At 40.7% G+C, this 15083-nt stretch overlaps 1 protein-coding gene across 5 annotated transcripts in view; it reads left to right on the forward strand.

The window, feature by feature from the left end:
• arfgef1 (ADP-ribosylation factor guanine nucleotide-exchange factor 1 (brefeldin A-inhibited)) overlaps positions 1–15083 on the forward strand; it is a 250335-nt gene that overhangs the window by 85981 nt on the left and 149271 nt on the right. For all 5 annotated transcript variants that reach the window (XM_080194121.1, XM_080194120.1, XM_080194123.1 and 2 more), the window contains one exon: positions 11736–11915. In XM_080194121.1, the coding sequence (XP_080050247.1) occupies positions 11736–11915 (180 nt within the window). The remainder of the gene's footprint in view (positions 1–11735; positions 11916–15083) is intronic.

The following is a 15083-nucleotide window of genomic DNA, read 5'->3' on the forward strand; positions in this document are numbered from 1 at the left end:
GGCATCTTTCAGCGTCTGGAGGTGTCTGTTGCGATCCTCCTATGCTTAATGTTATCTCCACTCACATTGTCTTCACCTTTAAGAATTGATTAGCTCTAAAGACTCGCATTCTAATAAGTATTCTGTAAACTGTGTGTGCTTTTATATGCTCTGTTTGAGACCAGACATCTCCACTCACCTGACGAAGGGGCAAAACTCAAAAGCTTGTGGGTTTACTATCAAATAAACTTTTTGGACTTTAACCTGGTTTTATGAGACTTCTTACTTTGTTGAACCTCACTCAGCCAATACATAGACTGCGAAAGAAAGCATACGTTTAAAGAACAAAAAGAAATTTATTTGCTAATGCATGCATCAGAAGAGAGCACAGTCACTGAGGGTTGACTCTGCTCTTACCTAATATTTCCAGGTAACATTCTTATATTATTCTTAACATTTCAATATCCTGCTTCGTCTTGTCGGACTGGAGGGCCCAATCACAATATTCAACATTATTCCTTAGCCAATAACGTTCCACCAGTCAACAGGAATAAGAGGTTATAGAAAAAGTTTCTACAAATATTTAGACAAAAAAGAGTGGCTAAAGTAAATATTGGTCCCTTATCGGATGAGTAGAGGGATGTAATAACTGGAAATGAGAAAATGGCTGAGACATTGAACAAGTATTTTGTGTCAGTCTTCACAATGGGAGACACAAATAACATGCCAAAAATTGATGACAGGAAGGCTATGGCAGGTGAGAACCTAGAAGCTATCATTATCACAAAAAAGGAAGTGTTGGGCAAGTTAATGGGGCTAAAGGTAGACAAGACTCCTGGCCCTGATGGAATGCATCTCAGGGTACTAAAAGAGATGGTGGCAAAAATAGCAAATGCACTAGTGCTAATTTACCAAAATTCGCTGGACTCTGGGGTGGTTCCCGCAGATTGGAAAACAGCAAATATGACACCACTGTTTTTAAAACAAAAGATAGACAAAAGGTGGGTAACTGTAGGCTGGTTAGCTTAACTTCTATAGTAGGGAAAATGGTTGAATCTATCATCAAGGAAGAAATAGCGAGATATCTGGATAAAAATTGTCCCATTGGTAAGATGCAACATGGGTTCATGAAGGAAGATCATGTTTGACTAATTCAGTGGAATTCTTTGAGAATATTACATGTGCAGTGGACAATGCAGAACCCGTGGATATGGTATATCTGGATTTCCAGAAGGCTTTTGACAAGGTGCCACACAAAAGACTGCTACATAAGATAAAAATGCGCGGTGTTACAGGTAATGTATTAGCATGGATTGAGGATTGGTTAACTAACAGAAAGCCAAGAGTGGACGTAAATGTGTGTTTTTCTGGTTGGCAGTCATGACTAGTGGTGTGCCTCAGGAATCAGTATTGATAGCGCAATTATTTATGATTTACATAGGTGATTTGGAGTTGGGGACCAAGTATAGTGTGTCATAATTCTCCGATGACGCTAAGATGAGTAGCAGAGCAAAGTGTGCGGAGGGTGCTGAAAGTCTGCAAAGGGCTATAGATAGTCTAAGTGAGTGGGTGAGGGTTTGACAGATAGAGTACTATGTTGGTAAATGTGAGGTCATCCATTTTGGAAGGAATAACAGCAACATGGACTTTTATTTAAATGGTAAAAAATTGCAGCATGCTGCAGTGCAGAGGGACCGGGGTGTCCTTGTGCAAGAATCATAAGGAGTTGGTTTGCAGATGCAGCAGGTAATTAAGAAGGCAAATGGAATTTTGTCCTTCATTGCTAGAGTGATGGAGTTTAAAAACAGCAAGGTTATGTTGCAGCTGTATAAGGTGCTGGGGAGGCCATACCTGGACTACTGTGTACATTTTTGGTCTCCTTATTTGAGAAAGGACATACTTTGCAGAGGAGATTCACTAGGTTGATTCCGGAGTTGAGAGGTTTGGCTTATGAGGAGCGACTGAGTAGACTGGGGCTATACCCATTGGAATTCAGAACAATGACGGGAGATCTTATAGAAACATAGAAGATTATGAAGGGAGTGGATAAGAAAGAAGCAGGGAAGTTGTTTCCACTAGTAGGTGAAACTAGAACCAGGGGGCATAGCCTCAAAATTTGGGAAGCAAATTTAGAACTGAGTTGAGGAGAAGTGTCTTCACACAAAAGGTTGTGAATCTGTGGAATTCCCTGCCCATTGAAGCAGTTGAGGCTACCTCATTGAATGTTTGTAAGGCAAGGATAGATAAATTTTTGAGCAGTAAAGGAATTAAGGATTATGATGAGCAGGCAGGTAAGTGGATCTGAGTCCACAAAAAGATCAGTCATGATCTTTTCGAATGGCGGAGCAGGCTCGAGGGGCCAGATGGCCTCCTGTTGCTCCTAGTTCTTATGTCCTTATTAGCTTATTGCCCATGTAGGCTCCTTCCCCCTTTACCTAGGAAACCTAACCTACATCATTACCAGTCACCAAGGCCATTATTAAAATGATTTTTAATTGGTGAAAGGAGTCACTCTTTCGCTGCGATCTCGGCCTCCTTTATCAGCTTGGGAGACTGTTCCCCATGAACGAATTTACTCCGTTAAATAGCAGGCCTCTGGTTCAACTTGTTTTTGTGAATCCAAAAGCAGATAAAAGAAGCTGCCTTTCTGTGCCCCCATTGTATTAAAATCATTTGGTCTGTCTACCACTGTGTTTTCCATCATGCTGCATTCAGACAAAGTTGGCCAAGCACACAATACAGGGTTGAAAGTACAGTTTAAGCCTATAATACTTAGGTAATTTGTGGATATACATTTTGTGATACCTTTGTATATATTGTTCCAGGCACATTGTAAATTCTTACTATATATAAAGCATTTTATAATTACCTGAACTTAGTCTACATATTATAGTATAACTAAAAGAAGGGCCTCATTCTATACTACCTGCCATCACTTGGCAACCAGCAGAAATTGTTTCCCTGTGCCTACCTGACCTATTCTCTTCAATATCTTAAAAATTTCAATTGATCACATCACCTGTAATCATCTAAATTCCAGGAATCATAGTATCCCTACAGTACAGACCTTTTGACCCATTCAGCTTGCACCAATATCAATCCCACCCAGGCCCTATCCGATAATCCCATGTATTTACCCTACTAATTCCTCTGATACTAACTCGCACATAGAACATAAAAAAACTACAGCACAAACAGGCCCTTCGCTCACAAGTTGCGCCGATCATATCCCTACCTACTAGGCTTACCTATAACCCTCAATCCTATTAAGTCCCATGTACTCATCCAGAAGTCTCTTAAAAGACCCTATCAAATTTGCCTCCACCACCACCGACGGCAGCCGATTCCACTCACCCACCACCCTCTGAGTGAAAAACTTACCCCTGACATCTCCTCTGTACCTACTCCCCAGCACCTTAAACTTGTGCCCTCTTGTAGCAACCATTTCAGCCCTGGGAAGAAGCCTCTGAGAATCCACCCAATCTATATCTCTCAACATCTTATACACCTCTATCAGGTCACCTCTCATCCTTCGTCTCTCCAAGGAGAAAGGACCGAGCTCCCTCAACCTATCCTCGTAAGGCATTGCCTAATCCAGGCAACATCCTTGTAAATCTCCTCTGCACCCTTTCAATAGCTTCCACATCCCTCCTGTAATGAGGTGACCAGAACTGAGCACAGTACTCCAAGTGGGGTCTGACTAGGGTCTTACAAAGCTGCAGCATTATCTCCCGACTCCTAAACTTAATCCCTCGATTGATGAAGGCCAGTACACCGTACGCCTTTTTAACCACATCCTCTACCTGCAAGGCCGATTTAAGAGTCCTATGGACCCAAACCCTGAGGTTCTTCTGATCTTCTACACTGCTAAGAGTCTTACCCTTGATATTATACTCTTTCATCCCATTTGACCAGCCCAAATCGACACATTTATCTGGGTTGAAGTCCATCTGTCACTTCTCTACCCAATCTTGCATCCTAAATATGTCACGCTGAAACTTCTGACATCCCTCCAAACTATCCACAACATCACCAACCTTCGTGTCATCGGCAAACTTACCAACCCATCCCTCCACTTCCTCATCTAGGTCATTTATGAAAATTACAAACAGCAAGGGTCCCAGAACAAATCCCTGGAGCAGTCCACTGGTGACCCACCTCCATGCAGATCTTTGGAATGTGGGAGAAGACTGGACCACCTGGGAGAAACCCATGCAAACATGGGGAGAATGTACAAACTCCACACAGACAGTCATCCATGGCTGGAATTGAACCCCGATCCCTGGTGCTGTGAGGTAACAGTGCTAACCACCATACCACCCCAATAGAAACTTGATTTGTGTGATCGTTCCTAATTAGCTAACCCTGGAATCCAGGTATTATTCTAAAGTGATAAATGGTAAATTGGTGCTGCATCCCTCTTCCTAATGTGTCGTGCCCAGCACTGCTTGCAGTTCTCCACATCTGGTCTACCCAGAACTTTGTATAGTGGAAACATAACTTATATTCTGCTGTATTCTATTCCTCTTGATATAAAAGCCAATCTGTCATTTGTGTTTCTAATTATTTTCAGTACCTCTACATCACGTTTTAATAGTCCATCAGCCTGGCCTTTTCAGGTCCCTTTTGTGTCCTATCTTTTCTTCATTTAGAGAAAAAACTCCTTCATTCTTTTGCAATCCCAAGTTCCCTCATTTTTCAACACTGTAATCCACTTGCTATCATTTTATCCTCCCATAGACTTGATGGGCAGAATGATGACCTTCTGTGCTATAATGAATCCAAACATTCACACAATTTTGTTAACTTCATGCTTCTATCTACACTGCTTGTAATGGCATCTATCATTGGCAAATTTGGATATGTAGTTTCCTGTCCCACCGTCTACGTTAAGTATGGTGAACACTTGAGGACCCGACACAGATCATTGAGTGATAAGGGATAGGATCTACAAATATTTGGATAGACAGGGACTTATTAGGGAGAGTCAACATGGCTTTGTGCATGGTAGGTCACGTTTGACCAATCTATTAGAGTTTTTCGAGGAGGTTACCAGGAAAGTGGTAGGTGGTGAATGTTGTCTACCTGGACTTAGCAAGGCCTTTGACAAGGTCCTTCATGGGAGGTTAGTTAGGAAGGTTCAGTCGCTAGGTATACGTGGGAAGGTAGTAAATTGGATTAGACACTGGCTCAGTGGAAGAAGCCAGAGAGTGGTTGTGGAGGATTGCTTCTCTGAGTGGAGGCCTGTGACTAGTGGTGTGCCGCAGGGATCAGTATTGGATCCATTGTTGTTTGTCATCTATATCAATGACCTGGATGATAATGTGGTAAGTTGGATCAGCAAATTTGCTGACGTTACAAAGATTGGAGGTGTAGTGGACAGTGAGGAAGGTTTTCAAAGCTTAGAGGGATTTGGACCAAATAGAAAAATGGGCTAAAAAATGGCAAATGGAATTTAATGCAGACAAGTGTGAGGTATTGCACTTTGGAAGAACAAACCAAAGTAGAACGTACAGGGTAAATGGTAGGACTCTGAAGAGTGCAGTTGAATAGAGGGATCTGGGAATACAGGTGCAGAATTCCCTAAAAGTGATGTCACAGGTGGGCGGGGTCGTAAAGAGTGCTTTTGGTACATTGGCCTCTATAAATCGGAATATCGAGTATAAAAGTTGGAGTGTTATGGTAAGGTTGTATAAGACATTGGTGAGGCTGAATTTAGAGTATTGTGTACAGTTTTGGTCACCTAGTTACAGGAAGGGTATAAATAAGGTTGAAAGAGTGCAGAGAAGGTTCACAAGAATGTTGCTGGAACTTGAGAAGCTGAGTTACAGAGAGAGATTGAATAGGTTAGGACTTTATTCCCTGGAGCGTAGAAGAATGAGGGGAGATTTGATAGAGGTGTATAAGATTTTGATGGGTATAGATAGAGTGAACGCAAGCAGGCTGTTTCCACTGAGGCTAGGGGAGAAAAAAAAAACCAGAGGGCATGGGTTAAGGGTGAAAGGAGAAAAGTTTAAAGGGAATATTAGGGGGTGCTTTTTCACACAGAGAGTGGTGGGAGTGTGGAATGAGCTGCCAGATAAAGTGGTAAATGCAGGGTCACTTTTAACATTTAAGAAAAACTTGGACAGGCTCATGGATGAGAGGGGTGTGGAGGGAGATGTTCCAAGTGCAGGTGAGTCGGACTAGGCAAAAAATGGTTTGGCACAGACAAGAAGGGCCAAAAAGGCCTGTTTCTGAGCTGTAATTTTCCATGGTTCTATGAGTGATGCCACTAATTAAATTCTGCTAATTAGAGGACTAACCCATTCAATTTCATGAGCTTTAATTTTAGCTGACTTTTTTTTTGAAGGGCTTTGTCCTGGAGCTTTCTGAACGTCAGTAGAAATAACATTCCTGTCCATTACTAGTCTATAATTCCCTGGTTTCCTTCTGTCACCTTTCTTAGTAAGTGGATTGACATAAATCAAGTGAACATTGGAAGATTATAGTTAGGGCAACTCCAGTATTGTCAACTACTTTCTTTAAAACCTTAGAAGTGATCGGATCTCGTCAATTTGATATTCCAAAGTGCCATTATTCTCTTCATTAGTTTTAGCAATCAAGTGCTGCATGGTGTTAAGCTTCTTGAGTATTGTTGGAGCTGACCTCATCCAGGCAAATGGAGAGTATTCCATCGCACTCCTGAATTGTGCCTTATAGACCAGAAAGTACCAATAAGGAACACATGACCAATAGAAAATTGAGGAATCAAATTCTTAAATTTCTCCCAAAGACACCATTCAGTGAAATACATTTGACACACAAAAAAAGACAGGGTTTTGAAAACTCTCCATTTTCTATAATATTTGGTTTCAAAGGTAGAAATTCTTGTTTGCACCTTGCTTCTCGTCCAGAGCCGAGAGCTGGAGTTAAAAACTTGACCTGGCCTAAGTCAGGTTTTCTAGAATTTCTAGTTGCTGGGAAACAAGAAGTGCCTGAGAAATCAAAATGGAAATATTACTTCTCACCTTGTTCATTGCAGGCTAACAACCAGACAGAAAATTTACAAAACAACAACTTTGAGATCTAAATAGGGAAAGAAACAAAAATGAAAACCAAAAATCAGTATTGTCTGTAGTTGAAGCCAAAATGTAAACATTTTAACCTATGGGAATTAGTTTCCTCAGTGAGGGGGGCAATAATGAGGCATTTTTATCCTGACATAAAAAATTGCAGCTGAAATCAGCCAAACTAGTACCGTGGCAGATAACTATTCAGTTGCTGTTCATTAGAAACTTGTTAATGGAAAAACCTCTCTGATCATTGCAACACCAATGTTTTATCCAGAAGTAGAATCTATTATGACATGTAAGGAGGAAAAGTATATTGTTTAGAGTCATGTCACAGAGTCATTGAGGTTTACAGCATGGAAACAGGATCTTTGGCCAACTTATCCATGCAGCCCTTTTTTAACCACTAAGCTAGTTCCAGTTGCTCGCGTTTGGCACATATCGCTCTTACACATGAGACTGTCTAAAGTTGTTAAAGACCAAATTGTATCTACTTCTATCACTATCCCTGGCAGTTTGTTCCAGACACCATCCTCTGTGTAAAAAAAATTTACCCTGTGAACCCTTTATCTCTCCCCTTTGACCTTAAACTATTGCCCCTGAATTTCAGACTCCTCTCCCTTTGGAAAAGATGTTGACAGTCTAGCTGATCTATGCCTGTCATTATTTTATAGACCTCTATAAAATCACCCCTAACTTGAGGCTTGTGGCAAAAAGCAAAATTGTTCTAGTGGGAGACTTGAATTTTCATATCGATTAGGAACACCAGACCAACTCCCATCAAAGCTTCTTGAATATGCATTCAAGCTAATTTTCTCAAAAGCTAGGGGGTGGAGAATTGCAGATATTACACGCTTATTCAAAAGAGCACGTAAATATTAACCCAGCAATTTTCAGTCTTTATTTCAGCTTATATTCCTTTGGTTTAATTTTCTGCATTTAGTTTTGTTCCCTTTTTTGAATTCAGTTAAGAAGTCTCACAACATCAGGTTAATACACCAGGTTGAATACGTTAGGTGTGATTGCAACATTGTTGTGGTTGAAAATGTTTTTGAATATAGAGCTGGAGAAACATGTGATGTGAGCTAGAAAATATGTGACTGTGTTGCTGATCCCTGGATCCCAGTGAAGGCACATAATCTGAGACTAGATTTTTAAAAAATATGTGGAAGTAGGATTTAAAGTATTCAGTTAGACAGTAGTGACCATCATGTAAATCATATTTCTCCTACGTTAGTAAATAAAGGGCATAACTATGGGAAGGATGTGTTGGGTATGCAAGTATTGAGTTGGTTAAGAAATTAGCCTGTGAAATTGATAGTAAAAATGATGGAACCAAATGGAAAATTTTAAATGAAAGAATGACAGTGACAGGTATGGTCTTGAAGAGTGTGGCACTTTGGCTTTGTGGCATCTATAACAACTGAGTTATAATTGGCTTCCATACTGTATGTGCATAAATTCTTTTAAGCTTTTTGAGAGTTGTGTGGAGCTAACAGTAATTAGGCTAATTTTTCATGAATGTTTCCATGAGTTGGCTGCTAGCAATCCATTACAACAATGTTGTAGCTGCAACAATACAGCCCTGTTGCCCAAACATTATATTAGAAAACAGTGAATTCCATCCTGTGCTACCATTGAGAGTGCAAGGAACAAAATAAAGACTAGCAAGTGAACAAAGCCAAAGTTGTCTTTGACTACTTGTGCATTATTTTAACCCAACTGACTAATTCCCATAGCTTTCTTTGCAAAACTAAAATTTCATTGTAAAGGATGCACTGCACTATTATAGAAAGGAATGATATGAAAAGAATTTGCATATCGCAATCAAGTGTTCCATATTGGCCTTTTTAAAAATTGAGTGTTGACTTGGTTTCAAAGCAGCTGAGAAAAGATGTGGTGCTTGTACAATGAAATAAGTTGATTAAGAAGTTTTATTTTTTAAATAAAAATCATGTTTATTTTCTATAAATTTATAATATTCGTTAGTTAAAAGACATGTCCGCATTTAGCACCATGCATTTGAAATAAGCTATTTTGGTTGCTTCACCCTGCATATGAGGTTACTTTCAAAATTGATCACTAGCTATGCATATCATTGCTTTGTTCTTGTCGCTTGATATAATCCTGATCCCATTGCAAAGCTTTGGTGCATTGTTTTTAAAATGTTGCTTTCTGATTGCATTTAAAAATTATTTCAATGACCATCACCTGTGAATATGTTGCATTTTCTGTCAAAGATGTATAAATGATTTAATTGCAACATGGAAAAGTCCAGGCCATTTCATAATCCTGTTTCTGACTTTATTTTCATTACCCTGTATCAATATTGCCAATGTATTTTATGTTTTGGACTGATTTAAAAAAAAGTGATGCAACGTGGTTTGTTTGGATTGGGTAATTTTAAATCTAGTAAATAATTCACTTTAACAATATATTTAACCCAACTGTGCTTTAAATGTAGTACCCAGCTGTACATAATTTACAAAGCAGTGGCCATATTTAACAGCTACCTATTAATGCATTATATTGTTACAATTATTAGTGAAGTGAGGGAGAGCTCGACATCAAGGCAACAGCAGTTTCAAGGATCCCTAATAAAATTGAGATTGATATTTTGAAAGGGAACTTTCCACTGGTTGGAATCATGCCTAGTACAAAGAAAGATCGTTGTGGTTGTCAGACAACTATCTCAGCCTCAGGTTATTACTTCAGAAGTTCCTTGGGATAATATTCCTCAGGATGGACCAATCAGTTTAGCTCCAAGAAACTTCCTTCCATCTTATGGTCCGAAGTGGGAATGTTCATTGATGACTGCACCGAGTCCATTCCATTCACAGCTCTTCATGTAATGAAGCAGTTCAAGACCACATAAAACAGGGACTGGTTAACATTCAAAAATAGCATTCATACTACACAAGTGCCAGCTATTGATAATCCCCAGAATAACAATATTTAAGATCTCCCCATGGCAATCAACAAAAATAACATCACTGAATACTCCACTACCAACAACTTAAAGTAACCATTGGCCATGAACTTAACAGGACCAATCCTGCAAGTACTGTGGCTACAAGATCAGATGCTCAGAATCCTGCATTGAGTAATTGACCTCCTGAATGCCAACACCATCCGCAAGGCACAAATCAAGAGTGTGGTAAAATATTGTCCACTTGCCTGGATGAGCGTAGCTGAACAAACATTCATGGAGTTCAACATCATCCAAGACAAAGCAGTCTTCTTCATTAGTTCATCCGACACTAAGCATTCACTCCCTCCACAATACTGAGGCAGCAGTATGTATTATCTTCATGATATGCTGCAGCAACTTGCCAAACATCCTTCGATAGCATCTTCCAAACCCTCAACTTCTACCCAGAAGAATAAAGGCAGCATATGCAGGGGAGCAGCACCACCTCAGGTTCCCTTCTAAGTCACGCACAATCTTGACTTGGAGCTAATTCATTGTTCTTTCACTGTCAGTGATTCAAAGACCTGGAACTCCCTTCCCAACAGCACTGTAGGTATACCTACATTTGATGGACTGCAATTGTTCAAGAAGACAACTGACTACAACTTTGAAGCGGTTAGGGATAGGGAGCAATTGCTGGTGCTGCCAGCGATGCTCTCAGCCTATGATAGAATTAAAAAATTTAGGGAATAAACTGAATGCAGTGGAGGAAGAGAAAAAATGCAATAAAATAATCAGGAGTCTCGATGTAATGGGCTGGATGGCCAAATTAGCCATTTTTAGATTTTGTTCTTTTTAAAACTTATTTGCCCAAGGATGTGGCCATCACTTGCATGGCCACATTTATTTCCCTACGGAAGGCAGTAAAGAGCTGCCTTCTTGAACCGCAGTGGCCATGTGGTGTGGATGCACACACAGTGCTCTTAGAGAAGAGTTTCATGGCTTTGACCCAGTGAAAATGAAGGAATGGCAATATCTTTCCAAGTCAGAGTGAAATATGACTTGCACGAGGATTCGCTGGTCGTGGTGTTCCCATGCTTATGCTGCCTCTTGCTTCCAGGTGATCGGGGTCAAGGGTTTGAAAAGTGCTGCTGAATGAAATGAGGCAAGTTGTTGCAGTTTATCTTGTAGATGATGCACACAGCTGCCACTGTATGTTGGTGGTGGAGAGACTGAATGTTTAAGGTCGTGGATGGTGTGCTAATTGTGTGGCCTACTTTATCCTGGATTGTGTTGTGAACCCGTTGAGTGTTGTTGCAGCTGCACTCAACTAAGCAAGAGGGAGGTATTCCATTACACTCCAAATTTATGCTTGTAGATAGTGGAAACTTACTGCAGAACTCCTAGCTTCTGACTTGCTCTTGTGGCTTTATGTGGCTGGCCCAGTTTGGTTTTTGGAAAATGGTAATGATGACAATGTTGTTAGTGGGGGATTCAGCAATTCTGATGCCATTAAATGTTGATAGAAATCAGTTAGATTCTCTCCTGTTGGCGATGATTGAAAGTCAAGAGTATATGATTATATTCTTTCTTATTGGAGTTAGTCATTGCCTGGAAGTTATGGAGTGCCGAGTTTACTTGCCATTTATCAACCTAAACATGGATATTGTCCAGGCCTTGTTGTATGTGAGCATGGACTGTCGTTCAAATACCTTTCTGTGATTTTTGTTTTATTACAAAAGGATTTTCGTGGAAATAATTTTTATCTTATTCTTTTCCCCCACTCTGTTTAGGCCTTACTAACTGCAGTAACGTCTCAGCATATAGAAATACACGAAGGAACTGTGTTACAGGCTGTTAGAACATGCTACAATATTTACCTGGCCAGCAAAAACTTAATAAATCAAACCACAGCCAAGGCAACACTAACACAGATGTTGAATGTTATATTTGCACGAATGGAGAACCAAGCTGTGAGTATTGGGTTCTTGATGGTAAAGTTGATTTGAAATTTAAAAGAAAAGGCTAATTTGCAGAACAACAAAACAGTTGCTTACTGAAATGTCTCAGAAAAGTTGAAATGAACTTCAGATCTGATACTTACATCATCACCAACACTTGCTACTTCCAAATCCACAACATGCTTTTAACATAAGAACATAAGAAATAGGAGCAGGAGTAGGCCATCTAGCCCTTCGAGCCTGCCCTGCCATTCAATAAGATCATGGCTGATCTGTCGTGGCTCAGTTCCACTTTCCCGCCCTCTCCCCATAACCCTTGATCCCCCCTCTTATCAAAAACCCATCAACCCGCGTCTTAAAACTATTTAGCGAGGCAGCCTCCACCACTTCAATGGGCAGAGAATTCCAGAGATTCACCACCCTTTGAGTGAAGAAGTTCCTCCTCAACTCCGTTCTAAACCGCCCCCCCTTTATCTTGAGGCTGTGCCCCCTAGTCCTACTGTCTTTTTTGAGTGGGAAGAGTCTCTCCACCTCTATCCTATCCATCCCATTCATCATCTTATACGTCTCAATGAGATCTCCCCTCATTCTTCGAAACTCTAACGAGTACAAGCCTAGTTTATTCAGCCTCTCCTCATAGCTCAACCCCCTCAACTCCGGTATCAGCCTAGTAAACCTCCTCTGCACTCCCTCCAAGGCCAAAATATCTTTGCGCAGGTGCGGCGCCCAAAACTGCGCACAGTACTCCAGCTGCGGCCTCACCAATGCCCTATACAGCTGCAGCAAGACCTCCCTACTTTTATATTTAATCCCCCTCGCTGTGAAGGCCAGCATCCCATTCGCCTTCCTGACCACCTGCTGCACCTGCAAGCTGGGTTTTTGCGACTCATGCACAAGGACCCCGAGGTCCCTCTGCACCGTCGCCTGCTGCAGTTTTTCGCCACATAAGTAATAGTCCTTCCTACCATTCTTCCTACCAAAGTGGACCACCTCGCACTTGCCAACATTAAATTCCATTTGCCATTTCCTGGCCCATTCGCCCAGCCTATCTAGATCCTTCTGCAGACTCTCCACACCCTCCGCACAATTTGCCGTTCCCCCAATCTTGGTGTCATCAGCAAATTTCGACACCCTACACTCAGTTCCCTCCTCCAGATCATCTGTATAAATGGTAAAAAGCTGAGGCCCCAGCACCGACCCCTGGGGCACTCCACTAGTCACCACCCGCCAATCCGAATAGCAGCCGTTGACCCCCACTCTCTGCCTCCTATTTGACAACCAATCCTCTATCCACGCTAACACCCTACCCCCAACTCCATGTCCCTCGACCTTCTGCAATAACCTCTTGAGGTACTTTGTCAAACGCCTTCTGAAAATCCAGAAAGACCACATCCACTGGCTCTCCTCTATCCACCGCCCTAGACACATCCTCATAGAAATCCAGTAAATTTGTCAGACACGACTTCCCTTTAATGAAACCGTGCTGCGTCTGCTCTATCAAGCAATTCCCTTCAAGATGCCTCGCAATTTCCTCCTTAATGACAGATTCTGACATTTTACATGCCCCTATCTCAGTTCACCTGAAATCTTCATCCATGTGTGCGTTACAGTTGGCCTTGACTATGTGAATGTTTTCTTGTTCAGCTTCCCACCTTGCTGAAATTGAGCTAATATACAACTAAGTCTACCATGCTCCATCCATCGATTTCTCCTTTGTTTGCTGACCTTCAGTGCCGCCTAGTCTGGCAATTTAACTTTTTTTTCAAATTTGAAACTTCTCACTCTTTTTGTGTTCAAATCCTTCCCTTGGGCTTGCACCTCCTGTAGGGAATTAATTCTCTTCTCTGTAGGGAATTAATGATCCCTATGTTCATCTAACTATGGCCATTTTCACATCTCTGATTTTCATTGCACTATTTTTTAAAGGCTTTCAGCTTCTTCGCCCTAAACCCTGGAGTTGCTTCCCCAAGCCTCTCCGAGATTCTGCCTCCTTTTAAATGCTTCTTTAAACCTACCTCTGTGAAAGCTTTTGGTTAACTATTCAAATAACTCTTCTTGTGATTTGATGTCAAAGTTTGCGCACTAACACAACTTCAGCCATGAGATCTTGTTACATTTAAACACAATATAAATGCAAGTTATCATTAACAAAAATATTCTAAGACCTATTTTAAAGATCTTTTTACTTTCATGAAACACATCTCTCTCAAACTTTGTTTTAGTTTTTTCATTCCAGCAATGTCACTTTCTTTCCCCTGCCACAGCAGTGTAATCTCCTGCCTAATGTTAACAATGCAATGTGAAATTGATTTAAATTGAATTTAATGAAATTTATTTGAAGTTGTAGTGGGAAATTTGAGAAATAACTAATGCAAGACCATAGAATATAATCCCTACAGTGTGGAAGGAGGCTATTCAGCCCATTGAGCCTACACCAACTCTGACAGAGCATCTTACCCAGGCCCTTCTTCCTATCCCTGTAACCCCACACATTTACCCTTCTTATCCCCCTAACCTACACATCTTTGGACACTAATGGGCAATTTAGCATGGCCAATCCAACTAACCCACACATTTTTGAACATTAAGGGACAATTTAAGATAAGTAGGTAGATAATGAAACAGAATGTCAGAAATTGTTAATCAATCAGCCAAGAGTACATGTTGGTCTTTATTTACTTCGATGAATTGCATATCTCAATTCCACTAATTTATTCCAACTTTCTTGATAGTGTTAAAAAAAATTAGTGTAGCATTGAAACCTAATATGTGAAAATTAACTATAATTGAAATGTATACTTTCCACGTTAATATTTGTAACAGAAAAGCTATTTTAAATTATGCATATATTTGAACAAGGATGTAGTTGGCCTTTGTGACAAAAAGGGTATGGCGCTGGAATCTGAACTGTGTTGAAGGAGACAGTGGGGCTGCAAAAAAATCATACTTCAGATTGCGACAGTGGGTGGAGGGAGAATTAGAATTGGAGGCAAGTTTACAGAATTTGTACTGGAGGAGCCGTGGACAGTTTCTTTGATATTTCTGATGTTGAGCTCTCTCCAATGCAAAGACCACTTGTCTTCACTCCTGTAACACCACCCATCTCCACATCTACTTCAGCCCTCCTGATGTTGAAATTCTCAATCTTACCGTTGTCTTCTCCAGACTCTCGTTTAGTGT

Source organism: Carcharhinus amblyrhynchos, chromosome 8 (assembly GCF_965287045.1).
Source record: "Carcharhinus amblyrhynchos chromosome 8, sCarAmb.v2.hapA, whole genome shotgun sequence".
NCBI lineage: Eukaryota > Metazoa > Chordata > Chondrichthyes > Carcharhiniformes > Carcharhinidae > Carcharhinus > Carcharhinus amblyrhynchos.